At 47.5% G+C, this 22,111-nt stretch overlaps 1 protein-coding gene and 1 long non-coding RNA gene across 4 annotated transcripts; one reads left to right on the forward strand and one right to left on the reverse strand.

The window, feature by feature from the left end:
• Positions 1-3,593: 3,593 nt before the first annotated feature.
• LOC128083503 (uncharacterized) lies at positions 3,594-6,665 on the reverse strand. Its single transcript, XR_008208091.1, has 2 exons — positions 6,210-6,665; positions 3,594-4,140 (listed from the first exon to the last, which is right to left on the reverse strand). It is a non-coding gene; the product is annotated as an uncharacterized LOC128083503 (long non-coding RNA).
• Positions 6,666-6,752: 87 nt separating this feature from the next.
• HEATR6 (HEAT repeat containing 6) lies at positions 6,753-21,721 on the forward strand. 3 transcript variants are annotated; one of them, XM_052688818.1, is made up of 20 exons: positions 6,753-6,989; positions 7,163-7,270; positions 7,661-7,801; positions 8,767-8,882; positions 9,859-9,973; positions 10,234-10,335; positions 10,410-10,547; positions 11,353-11,636; positions 11,746-11,923; positions 12,203-12,409; positions 12,946-13,045; positions 13,249-13,604; positions 14,342-14,464; positions 15,040-15,126; positions 16,133-16,267; positions 17,443-17,565; positions 18,531-18,655; positions 19,318-19,414; positions 19,574-19,778; positions 20,263-21,721. In XM_052688818.1, exons 1-20 carry the CDS (start codon positions 6,768-6,770, stop codon positions 20,811-20,813), a joined length of 3,513 nt encoding a protein of 1,170 aa, XP_052544778.1. In that variant the 5' UTR covers positions 6,753-6,767; the 3' UTR covers positions 20,814-21,721. The 3 variants fall into 3 exon arrangements, with proteins under 3 accessions (XP_052544778.1, XP_052544779.1, XP_052544780.1); XM_052688819.1 differs by lacking the exons at positions 6,753-6,989; positions 7,163-7,270 and adding an exon at positions 8,044-8,332 and having other exon boundaries at positions 7,703-7,801; XM_052688820.1 differs by lacking the exons at positions 6,753-6,989; positions 7,163-7,270 and adding an exon at positions 8,047-8,332 and having other exon boundaries at positions 7,716-7,801.
• The last annotated feature ends 390 nt before the right edge of the window (positions 21,722-22,111 follow it).

The following is a 22,111-nucleotide window of genomic DNA, read 5'->3' on the forward strand; positions in this document are numbered from 1 at the left end:
TCTTCATTGCCAGCTGTCTGATGCAAAAACTGCTCTTGTCTGGGGAAGGTGAGTGACAGGTTCTCTGCCCTGGAAGATGCCGATGACCCAAAGGAGGCAGCTCTGTGGACCAGCAAGTAACTTGGTCGGGGGAGCATATGTGGCCCATCTGTGTGGGTACTGACCTCCAGTCTGGCTCAAACACTGTGCCAGAAGGAGAGATGGAGGGGAGTGCATCCTGCTGCAGCCCTGAAAGGTGCTTCTGTGCCAAGTAACCTAGATATGAAGGCGTTAAGTCTGACCTCTTAATGGCTTCAGGCAGACTGGGGGTAGTGTAGCAGCTGGGATTCTGGCTCCTGTGTGTACTCGGGTGTCTGCCCTGCTTTGCAGGAAAGTTGGGTTCCTTTCTGCGCTTCATAGCAAGGCAGAATCTGGAAGTGTTGCAAACTGCCTGGAGCTGCCATGTTCAATACTGCCCTTGCCTCCCTGGCTTGTTCCTGCCAACCTCAGTTTGAGCATGTAGTCTTCCTGATGTACTGGCAAATCTGTGGGCTCTTGTCAGCTCCAACAGTGTAACAGCTATGCTGCAGGACTGTAACACTGGCATGTAAAATGAGGGAAAGCTGAGCTGTAGACCAGCGTGAGGCTTATGTTAAGTAGCTACAAAATGAAAGCAGAACTCCAAAGCAAGCAGCAGTATGTTTGCTACACACAGGCAGCCTGTCTAACCTGTACCTGACAGTGCTGAAAAACAGAGGAGGTTTCTATATTTGGGAGGAGCTGGGAGTGCTGCTCCTCCCTCTGCATTCCCAGTGAGCCTTTTAGCTGGAATTATAGTTTAAGCTAAACCGTGCTGAGGCTCTGCATTCCTGGTGTGCCTGGCTCTGAGTTATTGCTGCGACTCCAGGAAAACGTCTGCAGCCCTGTGGGGCTGGGGAGGTTGATCCCTATTGGTGCATGGGGTTCTTAATGGTTAAAAACTGACTCAGGAATGCCAGTTGCTGCCCAGGAGGCTGCTAATCTGAACTCCTGATGAACTTTTCCAGGGCTATTCTGTCAATGGGGAAGCCTATTTCATGGTGTGTACATCCCATGGTTGTGTGGTGTACGATGGTCCCTGGTGGAAAGTGGAATCCTGGAGTGATGCCATACCTTGGAGCTGACACATGCAAGTAGAAAATGAGTTTGTTGCTTCCTTAGATGTGTCACTGCAGCAGAAACCCCCCTTCAGGCTAATAGGAGCTCTAGCTTGCACCTTTAGTGGTGAGGCTAGCAGGGAAACCAAGCCCGGCTCACCTGTCCCTGCACAGCTAAGAGGCTTTAACACAGAGCTTTGTGTCCCACTGCCTTTCCCTTGTTCTCCCCAGACGCTGCCTGACACAGCTTTTGGCTTTGAATTTTTCCATTGCTGTGCTCCACATTCGTCTCCAGTTTCCACCATGTGCAGGTGGCCTGCATTATGCTTCAGAGTGTTAACTGTGTCTGTGCTGGAGAGGCCAGCAGCAAGCTGGGGTGCCTGCTCAGCCTCAGCAAGAACACAGAGCTATTTGGAAACATCTGGATCCGGAACAGTGAGTGGAGGGTATGTATCTGTGGGGGAAACATCTGGAGAAAGAAACTGCTTCCAGATGTTTGGGGAAAAAAAACCAAAAAAAGCCCCACTATTTAAACGTGAACTCAGTATATGTTACCATCCTGCTTTATGGGCATTCAGAAAATGTCTGATGGCAGCAGGGTCTGTGCTGCTGGCTGCTGCTCGTGGGCTCAGGGCCGAGGCCTGCAGATGTGTGTGCATTTGCTGTGGATAACTGTGGTTCATGGCTGGGGAGTGTGTCACATTATTTTTTGTTGCACAAACCAGAACTTTAAATTCCTTGCATAGAGTATTTCTTCCAGATGTGGCCTTGCAAAAGCAGTTTTGTGACACTGAACACTGTGCAGGCTCTTTTTGGTTGGCTGTGTTCCATGTATGTAGCTATTAGTCATTACCTAGCAATTATTTCTCTATGGAGGGAGCCTGGAGTAAAGCAGCTGGAGAAGGTGCAGGAGCCAGCCCTGCCTCCTTGCTGCATGGGCACAATATTCTCCTCTGTGTTTGCCTGTGTTCTATTAAGGGTCCCAGCGATGGTGAGATCCTCCTCGCTCTGTGCACCCATGAAGGGGCTGGGCATTGCAGCCTATTCCTGTGGGATGTCCAGGACTGCTTGTCAGTGCTCTCCATCCTTCCAGCCCACAAAGTCACTCTGCAGCACAGGCTGCAGCTTTAGTCTTTCCCGAGCACGTGGAGCAGAGCCTGTTGCTGATAAACCTGACACCCGAAGGACGTGTTCCTTTTTTGCAGCATTTCTGTGGGAGGTTTGAGATGAAGAGAGAAAAACATGGAAATCATTTTTATCTCATGCTCAGTCCCTGCCTGGTGAATCCTGAAGAGCCGATGCCACTTGGTGCGGGAAGCAGGGCTGTGCCATCCCTGCCCACCCGAGGTTTCCCTGCTTTGTTCTATTTATTGAGCAGCATCTCCCACACCCTTTGCCAGACTGTGACTCATAGCAACAAAGCCTGTGCTGAAGCCATATGCCTCAGCGCTGGATGGATATGGGAGCTGCAGGTTCCTCACAGGAGGATAAACTGTGTTTATTAAAAGACAATCAGATGCTTCTTCCCTTAAGGCAGCATCTAGCTGAGGCTAAGTAATAATAACTCATTACTGCTGAGACAAAAAAAACTGCTTTTCCTCAGGTCGGCAACTTCTCCAGCCCCCCTGCGAGCTTCCCTGAGGGCTGTTCTACACTGAGCACCGGTGGGGGAAACAAGGGAGATATTCCCCTGCCCAGTGCTGTGCCTGGGGAAGGCTGGATTGAAACGTCCCTCTGTTCTGGCATTGTGCTGGGTGGGAATTGCTGTAAAGCAGAATGCAGCATCTGCACTGTCTCAAAACATGTCAGGTCCTTGTCGGTCTATTCAGATTGTGCAGCCTCCAGATGGATTTCTCTTGGTTTCTAGGCTTCCTCCTTTTTGTGTCCAGCTGCTCCAGGCTGCAGCTTTGGGTTTGACCCTGCAGGGCCACATTCTGGTCCCATCCCTTCTCCTGCAGGAGGCTGGGGGGCAGCCCAAGGCTCAGCTCAGTGCCCTGCGTTAAGCTCCGGGAGCAGCTCCATTTGGCCCTGGAGGGCCTCATCTTACTTCCTGCAGAAGCTGTTTTAGTGGTTGAAAGAGTTTGTGAGAGAGCTGCGATCCCCCCACATTTCAACACGTGCATGGCCTTTCCTTTCACCTCCTCCCAGCCTGGTGTGAATTGAGTGCTTTCAGGGGGAGGAGACTGCTGGGAGCTCTTCTCTCCCGTCGCATTGGTTACAGCCCATAAAAACATCCCAGGAATTTGCCACAGCAGTCTCTCGCATCATGAAAGCGGCCTTTGTTCCCAGAGTCGCAGCAGCACCTCTGACCAGTGTGTGTGGGCCAGGGGCTGCAGAGCAGCTGGGGGCTGCTGTGGGACACAGGCATCCAAACCACACCTGGGAAAAGTGTTTCCCAATGTTTTGCCAGAACGTGGTTTAGCCCTGTGCTGCTTAAGCTGAGTCAGAGGAACGGAAATCCCATCTTACACAGACATCTTTCCATGAGCAAGAGGCTACGTGTTTTATTCCAGCTCAGGATCTCATGCTGGTGGTTTTGGGGTCTGGGTGCAGGTGGGATGTGGCCCCACTGCAGCCTGAGTGCAGCAATGGCTGGCAGCCAGCCCACAGCACAGCACTGGGAAGAAATAAATGCATTTTATTTTTTAGGAAAGCCCAGAACGCTTTGATGGAGGTAAAACCTCTCTGTCGATCCAGTTCTAAAAGTCTTCTTTTCTTGAAGGGATCACACTGACCTGGTAGAGAAGCAGCTGACCCGGCCCATCAGCCAGTTTGGAGGGGTCCATCCACGCCCGTGCTGCTGAGGATCCCCTGAAGCGGTGGGGCTGAGGGCAGGTACAGCTTGGCCCTTTCAGTGAGGTCCAGGGTGCTGTGTCCCTCGTGTCCCTGGTGGCTCACACAGCGCAGGGCCGGGTGTGACTCAGCAAGCCCTGGTGCCAGGCCTGGGCTTTGTGTCGTGACTGTCCCCAGCAGCGCTGACACCTGCAGTTCCAGCAGAGCTGGGCTGGCTCAAGGCATCATGGTGCTAAAATATTTTACAGAAAATCATTAAGCAATTAAACTGGCAGATCTGACATCATGTGAAAAGCAGGCTGTAATCTGTGTAGTAAACAGGGCAATGCTTTCTGTTCTTTCTGAGTGTCTTCTTGGAGTCTAATCCTTGCTTCAGAAGAACTATTAATTATCTCCAATTGCCATTATTGTTTTACATTTTTAGCATTTTCAAGCGCAAACTGTTAGTTTTTCATAAAGATACAATCAGCAGCCAGGGTTCACAATGAAAGCAATTAAAATCCTGTGATTGTTACAAGCCTGCTTGTCTATACAACAGCTTCAACCTGCATTGCTTGCCAAGACGTAGGCCAGGAGCTCAAGAGAAATCTATCGTTTATTTGGTAACCCAGCAAAGCCACAACCCCTCGCTGTCTCCAATGATTTGTATGTATGGCACTTTTTGGAAGGACAAGAGGGGAGGAGAAAGCAAGCATTTTCTAGAATACATCCCTAGAGAAAATACAGCGAAGATAAAATTATGCACATGAATTATGCAGATGAATTATGATTTCACTCCTATTTTTGTTGGGATTAGCTCATGGTTGGTGTGCATCCCTGGCAGCCAGCACAGCGCTTTCCCAGCCCCAGCTGTTTGCTGCATTTTGGATCCCACATTCCCCTCCCAGCAGACAAGAGTGATCTGAGCTGCTCCTTAGAGTTCCTTTGTGGTACTTCTGAGCACCTGCAGACGTGGCATGGGGATGTTTCAGCCTCTGCCAGATCTGGGGAAGACAAAGGCTGGGGAGCAGGAGCACAGGCCAGATCACAGCTGACCAGTACCTGTTGTGCTCCTGAATCACTGCACCAGCCTCAGCAGTGGCTCCCAGCACAGCCTATTTATGCCACGTTAAATAAGTCTGGTAGCCCTTCCCAGAAATAGCTTTGGAAATCTGAGCCCCGGCTCTCAGGAGGGCTGGGTGACCTCAGAGTGCAGCGCTTCCATTTGGAAGGAGGTGTAACGCTCCTCACTGGAGGGAAGGAATTATCCTGATGAACCAGTTAGGGAGACAAGCAGAGGATCCTGATGGGACAGCAGGGCCCCAGCAGCATGGGTGGTCTCCCTCCTGCTGCCCTTGGGTGCTGGGGGCTTCTCTGGCCATCCCACATGCTGTCCCCCATCCTGCCACAGAGCGACATCCCTGACAGCGCCAGCAGTTGCTTGCATGAGAAAACGAGATTAGGAAAATATTTGAAGTATCTGTGTCTGTCCTTCAGGGGCAAACAAGCCTGGAGCCAGCACTGTTTGTCCGTCAGCTGGCCTGCAGCTTGGGAAAACAGCCAGAAGGCGGTGGGAGACACCTTTAGCACCAGCAGAGATAAAGCTAAGTGCTGTACTGAATCTGCACATGCCTTTGGAGAATGGTAACTGCGGCACCTTGCCGGTTGGGCACTCACTGCATCTCCATAGCTGAACATCCTAAGGAGGAGAATCTGCATTTTGTGTTTGCTTCCCTGGGCAGGAGGATATTTTTGATTCGTGTGTTTCATCCGTTCTGAAATCACACTGATAAGAAGTGAAATGTCAGTAGGTTTGGAGGCAGGACTGACCTGGAGAGCCTGGCAAAGAAACCCCCTGAAATTCTGAGGAGAGTTCTGGGCCAGTTATTCTCTGGTGGTCACCTGGAGCAGGGCTGGTGGGACCCAGCCAGAACTGACCCTGGGGCTGCAGTGGGAGGAGGACACATTCTTTCCATGATTTTAAGCCAAATACAGCTGCTGAGATCAATAGGGAAGGAGATTCCCCTGCAGTACAGAGAGCCCCATTCCATTCTTCCCTGGAAACTTCAAAGGAGCCGAGCAATTCAGTTCCCCACTGATTCAATTTGAAAATACCGATGTCAAATCATAATTATAGCATACAGAATTACAGGTGGACAAAGAACCCACCACACTTCAGCCACTCCATTTTCCTATCAGTGAGCGTTTGCGGTTTATCAAGATGTCAAATAACATTGGAAGACATCTCTACAATTAATGACAATTTCACAGACTTACTGGGAAGAAAGAGGCCGTTTTCCAACCTGTCCCAGCCATCCTTACCCAGCTGTGTGCTTCTCTCTATGAGCTGCACTTCTGACGCTTCTCAGCCTTCTGAGGCTCTGTGCTGTGAGCAGGGATCTGCACGGCGCCCTGCCGCGGTGCTCCCTCACGGCTGCTCTGTGCTGTGCGGGGCTCCGGGGCCGAGCACCTGCCCACCGCGGGCACAGCTGAGAGGTGTCTCTGTCTCTGAAGGAACTCGGCGGCGTTTCGCTCAGCTCTCGTTTGCGGCCCAGCGGTTTGGGTCACACTCGTAAAGCAGGGGCTGCCAGAACGCCAACTGCAGCAGCGCTTCAGAAGCAGGAGGCAACGCGAAAGGAAGAGCTCTACAGATGTGCTAACAAGATTCTAGAATAATAAATAATAATAATAAAAAAAACGAAGCGGTGACAAAAGGGACAAAACCAAACACGGGCCCTGGCAGAACGGCCGCCCAGCAGGGCCAGCACTGCCCCCTGCCGCCACGGCCGCCACGGCCTCCCCGTCCCGCCCCTCTCGGCCGCCGTAGCCTCTCCGGAAGTGCTCCGCGTTGCCATAGCGACAGTGCCGGAAGGGCGGAAGATGGCGGCGGCGGCGGCGGCGGCGGCAGTGGCAGTAGTCCCGGTGCGGGAAGCGGGGCCGGGCGGCTCCTTCCGCCGTTACATGGCGCGGTTGGGTGCGTTGCGGACTCAGCCCGGCGCGGAGCGTTCCGGTGGAGGCCGTCGCACTGAGCTGCACCTGTTGTTCGACCAGCTTATCTCCGAGAACTGCGGGCCGGCGCCGGCGGTGGGACCCAGCGCTCAGGTACCGGACACTGCCGCGTGCGGGGGGCTCGCAGCCGCCTGAGGCCCGTCCGGTGTCGGGTCCGAGCGCTGCTGGAGCCGGCGTGACTCCATGAGAGCCGGGGGCTCGGAGCGGGGCCCGGCGGCGCACGTGCCTTGCGGCTCTCGATGACAAACCCGCGCTTTCTTTCCCAGGATGTTTGTGTCTTGCTCGCCCAGGCCTGCCAGCTGGTTCCCTTCGATCAGGAGCATCTCGTCAGCAAAGTCTGTCAGCTCATCCATCACCTGCTTAACAGATTCCAGGTATGGGAAGCTGGCTGTGCCTTAACCCTCTGTGCAATCTCCCTGGGCCCCCATTGAGCCAGAGGGGCCTTTTGCCATTTCTGTGGGGCTGTGGAGCTGACCTCATGTGGGGACGCTTGGATTTTCAGTGCAGTGTTTATTTGCTCTTAGCCGAGGTTCTGACCTGTGACTCCAGTGTGACTGTGAAAGGCAGCTCTCGTGGGCAGTACAGCTGGTTACAGGACACTCATGTGCACCGATCTGTTTCTGAAATGTAAATTTCTGATTTTGTGATGATGTGTAATTTTAACAGCCAGATTACCCAAGTCTGTAGCCATGGAGATATAAATACATTGATCAGTACAGGATAATGCTGTTTTCTTGACCATAATCCTTTTTCTCTTACGACAGGTGGTAGTTGATGAACAGAACTTGAATTTTCTTCTGTCTTACTGCATCTCTGCGCTTAAGCAATGCAGCTCTTGGACACACGTTGAAATTCTGCAAGCCTTAGCAGCTCTTGTTTACAATAATGGACCTAAATGTCAGAAGGTGTGTTTACAAACTAAGAGAAAGTAGGCAGGAAGGGTTTTCATCCTTTACTGTTTCTTTTTTTTCTTCTTTTTAGATAAAAATGTGTCTTGTTCTCAAATCACCATAGCTTTTAGGTTAAGATTAGAATCATGCCTAGTATTTATGCAAAAGTTGAATTGCAGGTGTTTTAGGTAAGTATTTCAATAGTCAGTATATAACAAGATTTTTCCCGTGCTCATTGATGCTGTCCCTGCGTGCAGCAGCAGTAGGATCCATCCAGGATCTGGCTTGAGCCAGCGGCACACAATGGAAGGAGGGCACCAGGCTCAGCCTGCAGACTAAGCACTGTGGTCTGTCTGTGTGACAGCCAGAAGGAACGTGGGGAGATTCAAATTGCAGACACTCTGCAGTCTCCATTGAGGATCCCTAATTTGTCCTGCAGCCAGATCTGGTCTTCAGTGAGCAGTGGTCTCAAAGCCATTTCGAAGCAGAGGTTGTCCAGTGTTGTAGCTGAAGTTTGCACAGAGCTTCTTCTTGCTGCAGAGTAAGGTAGTGTTTGATATGATGAATTCTCTTGCTCTCACCAGCTCTTGGCAGTTTGCAGAGCAGTTTCTGCAGTTTGGCTAAAGCTCAAAGTAGTGATGCTAGCGGTGTTGGAGCTGCCAGCTTGCGTGGGTTTGTAGCCTAGAAAATGGCAGAAGCTTGGTACAGCAGTTGTCACTAACTTAGAATTATGTCTGGGAAGATGGCATAAATTGTGACTCAGTGTGAACTATGCTCACACTCGGTACTTTTTTAAAACACAAAACAGGAGAACTTTGGAAATAGTAATCGTGTCGTTTTAGTAAACACAATCTGTCTGTGGAATTTGAAGTTGCAGCTGATGAGTCTTTTCTTGTAGCATAGATATGATATGTTTACCTACCAAACAGAGCCAGCAGGCTGAGAGAAGAGCATTAGTGACTTTGGCTGCTTTGTTTTAGTACCTGCAGGATTTGCTGGGCAAGACGGGACTCCTGGTACAGTTCAGTGATCCTGCTCAGTCCGACGTGGAACTCAGGAGGGCAGCAGTACACAGCATGGCAAACCTGTGTCTCAGGTGCATATGAGCTCTTACAGGTGGGGAAGTGGATGCTTTAGATGATGTCTGACAACACAGACAGCCCGTCTGCTCTGTGCCAGGAATGGCAAATGGGGACCAGTAAGCTACATATGCATAAATCCATATCGTGTATGGATAGAAACTGTAAAGTCTCAGACTTCCAGAAATAGTGTTAGAAAGGAAATATTTAGGGGAGGAAATAAAAAGTTTTGTCTGGTCCTGTAATGATTGTTGGGAGGCTGTAGAATCTCTGTGCTTGGAGATGCTCAGAAGCTGAATGGACTTGGTGCTGTGCAACCTGCTCTGCTTGGCTGTGCTTAGAGCAAGGATGTTGGACTAGATGGTTCCTGCCAGCCTCAGCTATTCTGTGATTCTAATTTCAGGAAAATCAGTTGCAATACTTGAATTGTCCTGTGAATATTACCAAACATGCAGTAATGGCTTGAAGTAATTAAATGTGCTGGAGACAGATGCTTAGGAATCCATTACAAAGATTGTATTTAATGACAAAAGCTACTGCAGCATTGGCCAGCTTTTACTGTATGGTACCTAAGACAGCAGAGATTAAAGTGATGCAGTTGCCCTCTCTTTGTACGTTAAATCAAGCAGACATTAAAATGTTTCAGCACATTAAAATTGAGAGATGTGGGAACTGACAGAATCATACTAGGTGCCCTTAAATGTGAATTCTTGCCTTTCATCATTTGTAGGCATGGAAGCTTGTTGAGCTGTGCCTGGAGATTCATAGTAATTGAGAAGGTAGCCACAGAAGCAGAGAGCTGTAAGGCATGCTAGGATTGTGGGAAGTCTTTGTGCAGGTTTCCTTTTGTTCTTTTTAGAACTAGAGCTGATCCTTTTCAAAGAGCTATGGGTCTGTCTTAGGCCCTCCTCCTCAGCTTAGCAGAGAATTTGCATCTGAGTCTGTAGCTTTATAAAGCTGCGAAGCACTGATTTGTTTCTCACTTTTATTTAGTGTGCCTGGACAGCCGTGCTTGGATGAGCCCTACAGAAGTGTCTGTTTTCAAACGTTCCTAAGTGTTCTGCAGTCTTCAAAAACCTCTAATGTAGATGACATTGTCTTTTGCATGGTAAGTGTGAGTCTGGAATACTCTGATTAGGAAATTGGCTGCTGGAATGCTGCAGTTTGGAGTGTATGATGTTTGGACTATTTTCAACTGAGATTTTGCTTAAATAGTTTATTTTTTGTATTTGTTTTAACTGGGCAGAGTAAATAACTGTCATGGCAACTATGTTGAGCAAAGCCATAGCTGCTTAAAAAATCACTTGAAAGATGTGAAGCTTCAGTGTTCTGAGAAGGAAAAGTAAATAATTCTGTTTTTGTTCTCAGCTGCTACAGAATGCACTGAAAGGAATCCAGTCGCTTCTGAACGGTGGGAAGATGAAGATAATGCAAACTGACCAGCTTGGATCTCTCCTTGCAGTATTAAAGGTAACTACTGAAATTGACACTGAGGACATGTGCTGAAGGGGAAAAATACACCAACATTTTTGTTGTTGTTTCAGAAATGCATGTTTCACGGGCTGCCAGGGCTGAGCATAGAGATGCCTGCAGCCTTGTACCCAGCTCCATTACCTCAGTATGACAAAAGGTCACCTGTCAAAGAGGAGCAACCAGAGCCAGCTGCCTTTAAGCCCACGGGGGTAAGCTGAAGTTGTGCTCCTTTACTGTACTCATGTGATTGTTGTGGTTGCGTGTTACCTGAGTGGCATTGGTGCTAACAGGCTCTCTGTGTTCTGTGTGATACATTTTGTATTTTTTTTTTGCTTTTATGGTATCAGTTATACATCTCTGAACTAATTAAAATGCTTTGGTTTTGTCACCTGAGTTTACAAATGGCTCTGCAGAGATGGGTTTTCTTGACTTAAGCTGTGTGTGTCATTCTTGGCCTGCAGGCATGGAATTGGTGCTTGCAGTCAGACAGAGTTCTTTATTTTACAAATTGCATTTTGTCTCCTGGCACTTGGACAATTATTTGACTTCTTCTGAGAGAAGTCAGGTTCATCTACTGACTGATTTTTAAAAATTATTATTATTTTTTTTAAATTATCATTATTTTGGTGGTTTTTTTCCCCTCTTTTTTCCTTGCTTCCTCATCTGTTCTGCTTAATCCTTACACAGGTTATTTTTTGTGTACAGTGTTGCACGGACTGCACGAGTGCAATCATACATTGTTGCACAGAAGATACTAAATAGTTGTGATAACTCTTCTGGGTAAATTAAATTTCATGTCAAAACTTCTCACTTGAAAACTAGAGCTGTTACATGGTAATGTTCTACGTGAGGGGCATGATTTACCATATGGAACTCTGCTTTTCTTCTGGATTTAAAGTAGTTTTGTTTTCATTTGGGATTTTTTTTCCCTCAGTAAAAGGTGTACTGCTATAAAATGATTGCACATCCTGGATATATACATCTACATAAAATCTAGCTTTCTTCATACAACAGAACCGAAGAAAGAAGTCCAAAGGGAAACAAAAAAAGGGAGAGTTTGCAGAAGAAGGAAAAGAAGATTTGTGTGATGCAGGAAATGAATCAAACCATGGAGCAGACGTGCTGAAACCGAATGTGGAGAGCAGTCCTTGTGCAGATCCTCGGGTTTGTGCATCAGGTGTTGCATGTGTGCCTGCTGGAAAGGATCCCCTGCCTTCGCTTGGTGCTGCCTGGAAAGGAGTCAGCAGCAGCGAGTCGGAATATTCTGATGCTGAAGGCGGAATGCAGAGCAAAATGAGGTTATTGTTCTTCACGTAAACATAAAGCAGAGCAGCATGCAGAACTGGCTTAAATCCATTGCTTTACACTTCTGCTGTTTTATTAACGTTTTTGTTTATTTTTTTTAAGATCTTATCAAGCCAAAGTTCGTCAAGGGGCGCTGGCGTGCTTCCTGTCTGCTATAAAGTCAGTAGAAAAAAGAGTTCTCTATGGCTACTGGTCAGCATTTGTTCCTGATGCACCCGGCATTGGCAGCCCGCAGTCGGTGTCCCTGATGACTATTGCTTTAAAGGACCCTTCTCCTAAGGTGAGATGGTCCTGAAGAGGTGAAGTGTTATATTGTGAGAGTTGTCTTTGGCTTTTAGTTGTATTTGTGCTGCTTGATCTCTGTGCCACAGGAAATCAAAGGTTGAGGGTTGAGGAAACCAATGGCAGTCATTACTCATTCCTGGTGTAACAGCTCCTGAAGTTACACTGCATACTAAGGATGTGGTGCCATCCTTGAGATGAGTGTTTAGGAGGGCCTACGAGAAAGTGGATTCTTAAAAGCTCAGCTGTAGCTAACAAAGGTGTTTTATTTTTTCAGACACGTGCCTGTTCTCTTCAAGTTCTGTCCGCTATTCTGGAAGGTTCTAAGCAGTTTCTTTCTATTGCTGAAGATGCTAATGATCACAAGAGAGCTTTCACTCCCTTCTCTGTAACTATTGCTTCTAGCATCCGGGAGCTGCACCGCTGCCTGCTGCTAGCCCTGGTGGCAGAATCGTCTTCTCAAACACTAACTCAAATAATCAAGGTAAATATTTCAAGTGCTGCACAAGAGCTGAAATTGGCCTCTAGACTTCTGAAGAAAGATTGCATGGAAATTCTTGTGGCTGCTAAGGAAGGACTGGGGTGAAGAAGGAGGGTAAATAGACCGAAGCCTTGTGATATCATGGCAACAGTGACTGAGGCTTCCTACAGACTCCTAGAGTTTCTTCTCAGTGCATTTTTCTTGTTATGCTTTTCTTTTTTTTTTTTCTTTTTTTTTTTTTTGAGGTGAGTGAACCTAAGAAATGACTCTGGAGGCTCCCCCTGGCTTTGAAACCTGAATCCAGACAGCCTTCTTGAAAAGTTTTTCATGGGCTGTTGGAATGTCTTGATCTTTATGCCAGGTCACGTAGGAGAAGCTTGCAACCAATTTTCAGACAACAGATAATTTGGGATTATTTGTTTTCAGCTGCCCTCAGACATTTAGCTGTCAAAAATGACCTAAACTACAAATGTTAAATGAAATCTGTTGGAGGCCAGGCACCTTACCCACCATGCCACGTATGTTCTTTTATGTTTCAGTGCCTTGCAAATTTGGTTTCAAATGCACCATACAGCCGTTTAAATCCCGGGTTGCTGACAAGAGTTTGGAACCAGATAAAGCCATACATTTGCCATAAAGGTTTGTGTTCTGCATTGTGCCTCTTTGTATAGGTTAGTCCTTAATTTAGCACTGGTTAATTACAACATTATAAATACATAATTAGAGCGCTACCAAATTGTGCGTTACGACCTGTCTCATTTGAAAATGGCTGAAGGATACTGACGCATCAGTGAGATGCTAATGGACTGGCTTTCTCTTCCCCCCCCTGTTCTTTCTTGCAGATGTTAATGTTCGAGTTTCTAGTCTCACATTATTAGGGGCTGTGGTATCTGCCCAAGCACCTTTACCAGAGGTGCAGCTACTTTTACAGCAGCCCAGTTCTTCAGGGCTAAGCAACAGTGGTAGTGCAACCCCTCATCGTTTTAATTTTTCTGAGCAGTGGAGAAAAGCACTGCCCTTGGAAGGGGGACCTTCAGAGAATCCATCAGGATGTTTGCCTCCAGAACCATGCTGGCTTATTCGTCTCTGCATTTCCATCATTGTTCTGCCCAGAGAGGATCCCTGTTCTGACAGCGATGCTAACTTTCCATCTGGGAGTGTTTATGAACCATCTCCTGTTCGACTGGAATCCTTGCAGGTGAGAATGAACATTTAGCTTGTAAAGCAGCCATCCTGTTCAGTATCACATAGCCTCAGGCCTGCTGAGTCTCGTGGGTTGCCTTTGCTCCTACCTCTTGCAGAGTGCTGTAGGCAAAAGCATTTGCTGGAGCAGCATTTCTGTTCTGTTGTGACTGAAAGAATGCTAACGTTTAGATTCTGTGCTTGTGGCACAGAATTCTGCAGTTGGTGAACAGAGTGCAGAGAGCTGTGGGGTGGCACGGGCATGACTAAAGAAGTACTTGTGAATGCTGGGACTTGGATGTGTTTTTCTTCGTGTAACCACAGAAAATAGTAATATTTTGTAATGTGCATCACAGAGAGTCTCATACTTCTGGAACAGTGCATATTTGTTAAATCCAGCTTTGCTGAGCACAGCAGCAGTGTTGCAGGAGATGCAGAATGTATTTCTCTTACAGGCAGTAGCTTTATTCACTACAGAAGACTTCTCTTATAGTAAATAATTCATTGAGTTGCTACCTGATAGTGCTTTTGTGGCTCTCTTTTGAACAGGATAATGGAATTGGAAGGATTTTATTTAGCTCTACTATTCTAGAAGTTGTGCTGTGAGGTGTATCTGTTACGTTATACTTTAGTATAATGTTGCTGTCGTTGCTGTGTTGATTAGCCTGTTAACATGCTCTCTGTATTTAGGGTATTTTGTTTTAATAGAAGGAAAAAAATGCTGAATTGCATTCATTTTTTGCTTGTGTTTAGGTGTTAGCTCTTCTTGTGAAAGGGTATTTCTCTATGGCTCAGAGCTATTTGCTAGAACTTGGAGAAGTGGCTTGCAAATGCATGGAAGAAACGGATCCATCCATTCAGCTTCATGGAGCCAAAGTAAGAGCTGAGGAAAGACCAGCATTGTTCTGTCAGTCAGTTGTGTCCATCAGTGTGCTTTGCAAACACAGATGAGTCATGCTGAGTATTCAGAGTCTGCAAGTTCCATGTAGCAGCTCTGTGCTGAGCCGGTGCCTTCCAGAGTGGCAGGCTGCTGCGTTCCCAGAGGTGCACTGTGACCTTCCAGTCTTCAACTCTGAGCAGAGGTTTGGTACTCGGCTGAGTTCACCAGGAGGTCTGGGAAGTGCATGGACTGCAACGCTGGCCCTTCCCTCATTTATCATCACTTTGTGCTTGAACTGTAGTCTGTAGTAACTGTAGTTACCCAAAGGAAAGCTCAGAGATATCCTTTTTGCCCAGCTATTTGTTATGCTTCTTTAGCTGGAGACTTCATCTAAGAAGGGCTTTTCCTCTGGTTCCTTCACTAGCAGAGACAGAATAGAGCCCAAATTAATACTGGATCTTCTTTACCCAGAGAACAAAAGTAGAAGTTTAGTCCTTGATAAAGATTTCTGTAGTTTGGTGATACTTGAGTCACTGTGATAAAGGCCTGGTTGCATTCTGCTTCCTTGCAGCTTCTGGAGGAGCTGGGCACAGGTGTAGTACAGCAGCACAAACCCGACTCTGCTGTTGCCCCTGAGAAGAGAGTGCCAGTCAGCACGGTGAGTGTGTGGGCTGCCGCTCAGATTCGGCTTCACTGAACTTCCTTTCTTGAATTCCCTGCAAAGTTTCTGGTGTGGAAACTGATAGATCAATCACAGGAAAGAAGAAAGGAAGTAAAGTACCCTGCAGCTTTAGAGGTGCTGGTAGGTAGAATTTCGGCAGCTTTCTGCGTTAATTTGGCGTTCCTTTTGGCTGGTAACCAAGTGATCTTTTTACGTGATGTTAACACTGCCTTTGTGCCTCTCCTTATTCCTCTTCTTCCTGTCTGACGTAAGTCAGCAAGCTGGAAGAGCAGTTCAGGCTTTGCATGTGTCATTACTATCACATCAAACCTACAGATGCACGGTTAGAGTTGTGGTGAGCTTGCACTGGTACTGGAGCCTGCCTAAATGTTCTGTCTCACATTCAGAGAGGGGGTGGCCACAGCCATGTGTGTGACCTCGGAGATGTTCACTGCCTGAGGCTGCTGTTTAGACAGCTTTGCTGGAGCCGAGGAACTGGCATTGTAGCAGTAATGTAGACCTGTTTAGGACTTGTGTCTGTGAAATAGGGAAATGCTATAAAGTGGTTTAGAGTAAGCTAAACTTTAAGCTTGTCACTGGTCACTCTCCCAGGTGGGAAATGTGTCCAGCAGTGCTGGCTTCTTGTTACTTGATATGAATGGAAATTATCAGGCAAATGAAAATACCCACCTGTGTGGCTTTGAGAATGGAACTGTAGTTCTACCTAATGCAATCTAGTCCAAGAGTGTGCATGTGCCCTTGGGAAGGAACAAACACAACTTGGTGAATAAGTGCTTTATAGCACCACTAAAATGTCTTGAAAACATTTTATTTTTGGTGCTAATTATTTTAGGGTTCCAAACACCTGTAATCACTTTCAGGTGAGATTATGCTACCTGCTATAAGTATGTCTTCTGGATGATGGTAGAAAAAGACAAAATCTTACAGAACTTTGGCAAAATTGCTCAGTTTAAATAGGTAAACCTGTCTGCTGTGTCTGTAGGTTGTAACTTTCTGGACTATGATGTTGAATGGCCCTTTACCTGGTGCTCTCCAGAATTCTCAACATGCAACTCTTCAGACAAGTGCCTGTGATGCTCTGTCCTCCATCCTGCCAGAAGCTTTCAGCAGTCTGCAGGTAATAAAGCACTCCTGTGAGCCCAGCATTCTTACCTATGGAGATATTTTCTTGACTACTGCACGAAGGAAATCTAAAACCCTTTACTTTCATAGGGAGAAGGTAGAGAATGTTTTTTGCATTCTGAGTAAACGGAGACCAATGAAGACTGGAAAAGGCAGTATTGGGAGTAATTAGTCTCAGAAAACAATTAAACTGTGGGTCACAGAAGCTCTTTGGCCTTGCTGTGAATGCTCAGCCTTGGCTATTGAAGCATGGGATGGAGGGCAAGAGCTTCATTGCACGAGGGAAGGGTGAAGGGTTGCTATTTTGCTGGTTAAGCAGTTGAAGGGACAGCTGACCTAACAGCCGTGGACTGATGCTGTTCACCAATTCACATGCATGTTTTTTCTCTTGGCTAGTTTTTAAAACATTAAGCTGCAGTGTTTGCCCTGGCGGAAGCAAATGAATGTGTTGGCCCTCCTCTCCTTTTGCAGCATGAAATATGCTCTTAAACATGAAAGCCTTGGCAGTGTACCACCACTGCATTGTGCAGCTCCTTTTGTGTCACTGTGCCCTTCTTGATGGCAGTACCCTGCCAGGTCTCATTTGCCCAAGAATTGCCAGTGCAGCAGTACCTCTGGAATTCTCAGCCTGGCTTCTCCCAAGTACAGCATGTGCTTCATCACTCTGCACTTTGATCTTGTACACTCTCTTTTCCCTGTGGCCACGTGGGGTCAAGTCAGTGCCCACTCTGACCCTTTGCTCTGATGAAACAGATCTTTGTTGCGGGCTGGTAAGCTGACAATCTGTCCAGGATGAATTTAATTCACCTTGTTGGCCTTGTTTGTGAAGTGGGAAGAGTGAAGTAAGACAGGAAAAAGCAACCTATCCAGTTTGTTTTACTTCTAATGGGCCGTTTACCTTCTGCATTTGGATGACAGTTAATATTTAGTTTCCTTCACAGTACTATCTAACAGCAACCAGATAACATTTTCTCTGGAAGCCTTCCAGTTTCCTGCGTGGCATCCTCAAATGCCCATCAATTTACTTTGAAGAAAAGAGTGCACTCTGAATGACAGTTTCTATAGATCCTGTCTATTAAGCTCTCTCACAGTGTTTGTTGGTTATCTTTCTCTGTGGGACAGTTTTGTTTTCTGTTTCCTCTCTGCTGCCATAACCGTCTGCCATTTCAGAACGACCAGCAGATACTGTGCATCACTCTGCTGCTTGGCCTGAACCACAGCGAGACCCCACTGGTAAAAGCAGCTGCCGTGCGTGCCCTTGGGGTCTACATCCTCTTCTCTTGCCTTCGTCAGGTCAGAACTAGTTAAACTTTTTCTTACTGTGAACCATTTTGGAATGAGTTTGATGAACCGTAAGATGGGGACACGAGTTCTTTCGCAATGAGCCTTCCTTCATTCTTTTGGTCTTCGGCATGCATCGTTTTTCTTTACTACCCCAATCTGTCCCTTGCCTGGTATGGGAACAAGTCAGTGCAGTTCTTTGTGAGATGAAGCAGAACCCAGATTGCCTCATCAGGGAGCCCAAAAGGAGGAGAGGACCTTCACCAAGCTCTTGAAGACCAAAGTGGGAAAGGAGGAAAGGAACAGCGAGGAAGTAATGCTGGGGAGAAGGGAGCAAGCTGGTTTGCTTCCACGGCAACTTGGCCTGAGCTCACTTAGGGTAGCAGACTCATTTTTGCAACGTGGCCTTAAATGGGCGATTTTAACAGAAAATTATGCAGTAGCTGCTGTTGAGAGTTCAGTCCAAATATTTTGAAAGGAAAATCCTTCATCGTGGGCAAAGGGATGAAAATGAAATCTGTAGTGCTGTGAAAAGGAAGATTAAACAAGCAGCTCAGCAGGGAATTTGGCAAAGCAATTACTTAGTTAAGAGTGGGATTTAATGAGTGTAAGAATGGCAGTCCAGGTAATTATGCTAAAATCCAAAGTAACTAAAAGCACCAATGAAATTAAATTATACAGTGAAACCTTTCAGCAACTGCTACCCAGGAGAGTGGTGAACTTGGTCACCATGGAGGCTTGGACCGTTAATTAAAGATCAAACAAAGCTGTGCAGAAAGCACAGTAAACATGTTAAAAGTTGTGACCTACAAAAACCAAATGTTAATAGAGGCGATTTCTGTGGAGATCCTGTTTTCCCTATCAAAGCTCAGAACATGTATGGCACTGAGGAAATCACCTGTTTAAAACAAGCAGCAATGAGAACAACAAAAAAAACCCAACAACTTTTCAAATTGCAGTTTTTTTCTCTCTTATAGGATGTGATGTTTGTAGCAGACACAGCAAATGCAATCCTGAACTCCCTGCACGACAAGTCTCCCAGCGTCCGTGCCAAAGCTGCCTGGTCCCTGGGCAACCTCACCGACACTCTGATTGTCAACATGTAAGCAGAAGCACAGCTCCTCTCAGTGCCTGCAGTGCCAGAGGGCAGTTAGCATCAAAAAGACAAAATCTACAGCTGCTGTGTCAAAACGGAGTGCTTTGTAACCTCCCTTCAGCCAGCATTTCTACTGGTGTGCAGGGCTGTGTTAACAGTATCCCTGTCCCTTGCTGTTGGACTCGACTGCTTGGCTTTAGGTCTTTCTTGTCATTAGTTCCAAAGTATAATGCCAAGCTTACTTTTCTGGTTTTTGTGTGTCACTTTGTGTAGCTGTGTGTTCCTTGATAACTTTACTTTCAACGTAACCCAAAAGTAGAATTGATGAATATTTAACACTTCCTCAAGCCAAAGACTGAAGGATGTCCAACCAACTGTTACATTTTTAACAGGAGAAATAGTTATCATATATTCCTGCTAATGAATTGCCTCTGAGCAATTCATTGCCCTCTGTCTTTTATTACAGACTTAATGCATTGCTAACAGGCTTTCTTGCATTGATAGCTTGGTTTTAAATTAATAAACATAGTGGTCACATGTAGTAAGGTTTGCCTTACATATTAGCCTTCTAAAGAGTGAAGGTTGTTCATACAAGTTTATAAAGGATTGTATCATCTGTGAGAGTGGATTTTCAGAGCTAGTCTTTCACACTGTGATTCTTCTGCTAGGGAAACAATGGGACAAAGTTTCCAAGAGGAATTCTCTGATCTCCTACTGTTGAAGATGTTACGGTCTGCGACCGAAGCATCCAAGGACAAAGACAAGGTATGGCTTAGGGAAGGAGGGTGGAGGATCGTGGTTGCGTTTCTACTGAGAAGGGCACTGGCTGCACTGCCTGCAGGGTGTTCTGCCCCAGCAGGCAGGGAGCTGCGGGTCAGCATCCTCCTTTGAGAGTTGATGTTTGTGTCTGTTTTTTCCGTCCAGGTAAAGAGCAATGCAGTCAGGGCCCTCGGGAATCTGCTTCACTTCCTGCAGCCGTGTCACGTAGCACACCCCAGGTTTAGGGAAGCCATTGAGGACTCTCTCCAGGCCCTTGTTTCCACTGTTCAGAGTGAAGCCACTATGAAAGTGCGTTGGAATGCTTGTTACGCACTGGGCAACGTGTTTAAGAACAGTGCTTTGCCACTTGGTGAGTAGCCTTGTCCCCGTGGCTCGGTCTTTGTACAGCAGGTTGTGGGGTTGAGGAGGTCTCTGTTAGGAATGTGTTGCAGAAGAGGGGAGAAAGCAAACCGAGCTGAATTGCGCTGTCATATCCGGAGGTGCATCTTTCCCAGAACTCTGACCAGTGAAGTAGGTTCAGATCCTGAAAATGCTAATATGGTCATCACTGTGCTACATTCACTTGGATGTGTCATGTTAGAAAAGAATGGGGTCATGGCTGTGGACTGAAAATAGAAAACCAATTGTTGTTTTTACTCTAGGAAAAGCGTCAGCAGGTTAACTTCTTCAAAACTATTTTCATAGCTCCTTATTTGCACTGATCTAATTACAGAATACAGAACACGTAAGCTGTTAAATATTTAGGTGTCACAGGCACCATTTTCTTCTACATTTTGAGTGCTTGAAACGGGTTTGTGGATTTGCTTTTATCATTGGTATTCATTTACTTGCAGGAGAGGCTGCTTGGGCCGCACAGGCGTTCAGTGCGCTTTCCTCGGTAGTGAAGTCATGCAAGAATTTCAAGGTCCGCATCAAATCGGCCACGGCCCTCTCCATCCCCAGCAGGAGGGAATGCTATGGAGCCACGGAGCAGTTCTGCCAGATCTGGGGTGCCTTGGTGGAAGCCTTGCAGAAAAGCGAAGACACCGAGGACTTCCTGGAATTCAAGTACAGCGCCAGCCTCAGGACACAGATCTGCCAGGCTCTGCTTCATTTGTTGAGTCTGGCAACAAACACGGACCTGCCACTCATCTGGGAAACCATAAGAGCAAATGGTGATGCCATCAAATGCTATGTGGTGCAATATATGAAATCTGGAGTAGAAGACAACGAAGCAGGGACGCACACAGACTTGTGTGAGAGAGAGAGACTACTGCAAGGAGCCATTGAACATCTGCACGGGGTAGAGAAACATCCAGAGTGCAAAACTGGAGGGAGAGTGTCCGTTTATCTAGAAGATGTCCTGACAAACCACACCGGTGCCACTGAATTAGCAGAAGCCTAAAAAGGAGAGCTTGTTGCAGTGACCAGGATCTTGCACTTCGATGGTGCGCAGAGAGGGAATGCGCTGCTTTAATTTATGCAGAGCATCCAAAAGAATGGCTTCCTGTTGAGGCTGTTAAGCAATTGATTGCAAACTTACATCATTCATAGCACCTCACTGCACAGTTCTTTAAATTTTTGTTGCCAATGAACCCTGGCAGTTGTTTTCACTTGGTTTTGTTTGTACCTGTAACAGTGTTACCCCTTGAAAAACAAAGGCCTTTTTCTTGCTTGTATGTTTTATAAATGGAGCCTGTTGTGTGAGCTCCAGGAGCGTTTTGTTACCTATGCTGCTATGTTCAAAATCACTTTTGTAAAAGAGGGAGGGGGCGGAATTTTGTTTTTCTAAGCACTGCGAATTTTGCCACTCTGAGTTCCTGCACTAAACCTGAACGTGCCAATATTTGAATACCAGCTCCGAGCAAACACGCTTTGCCTTTAACTGTCTGTTCCTGGTACCTCACGCCTGGATTGGCCTCCGCTGCCTTCGTTCCCTGTCTCCCAAGAGCTCAGCTCTGCCAACAGGCGCCCGCCGGCTGTGCTGAGCGACGGCAGGCAGCGGGTCTGACTTCAAACCGGTGCCACTGCCGTTGTGTGGGACACGCTGTGATGTTCTGCACCTCGTTGGCCCCGTGCGCAGCGCTGAGTTCTGTCCCCTTCCCCTCCCTTCGGCTCGCTCTGTTTGGTTTGTGCTTCCCGTGCTGATAAGCTGCGGGAGGACCGGGCCCTGTGACGTTGCCGGGGACTGATCGATACCTCCGGGAATGAGGCACTCGGGGAGCTCAGTGCCCCGCTGTCCTAACCTCTGCGGGGATGTTTGCACAGAGTTCTGAGCGAGCCTTGGCTGTCATAAAAGCTCTCTGGCACACAGCGTTTGTCCGCTTTGTTTTTTCCCTCCTCGCTCTCGCCGCAGGTTTCGGCGCGCCTCAAGTATTTGAGTATCCGAAACCCCTTCGGCTCAATGGAGCCGCGGCGCGGAGCCTCGCACGAAGCGCCGCAGGGGAGCGGAGCCGCCCTGGAGCTCAGCCTCCGCGCGGCGCCCCGAGGTGCAAATCGCGCGCGGCTCCAGAGCTGCAGCCGGGCGGAGCTGCGGCGCTCGGGGCTGACGGCCTTGGGGCCGCGGGTTTGGTTTTAGGGCCCGGCTGTGCGCGGCGCCCCGCGCTGATGGTGCCCTGGGGGCGCTGGGCGCGTCCTGCCCGATCCCGTTGCGGCGCTGGGGTCGCTGGGCGCGGATGTCTCCTTCCGTATCCCCGGGCGGTG

The sequence above is a fragment of the Tympanuchus pallidicinctus genome, unplaced genomic scaffold, assembly GCF_026119805.1.
Source record: "Tympanuchus pallidicinctus isolate F22 unplaced genomic scaffold, pur_lepc_1.0 scaffold24, whole genome shotgun sequence".
Classification (NCBI taxonomy): domain Eukaryota; kingdom Metazoa; phylum Chordata; class Aves; order Galliformes; family Phasianidae; genus Tympanuchus; species Tympanuchus pallidicinctus.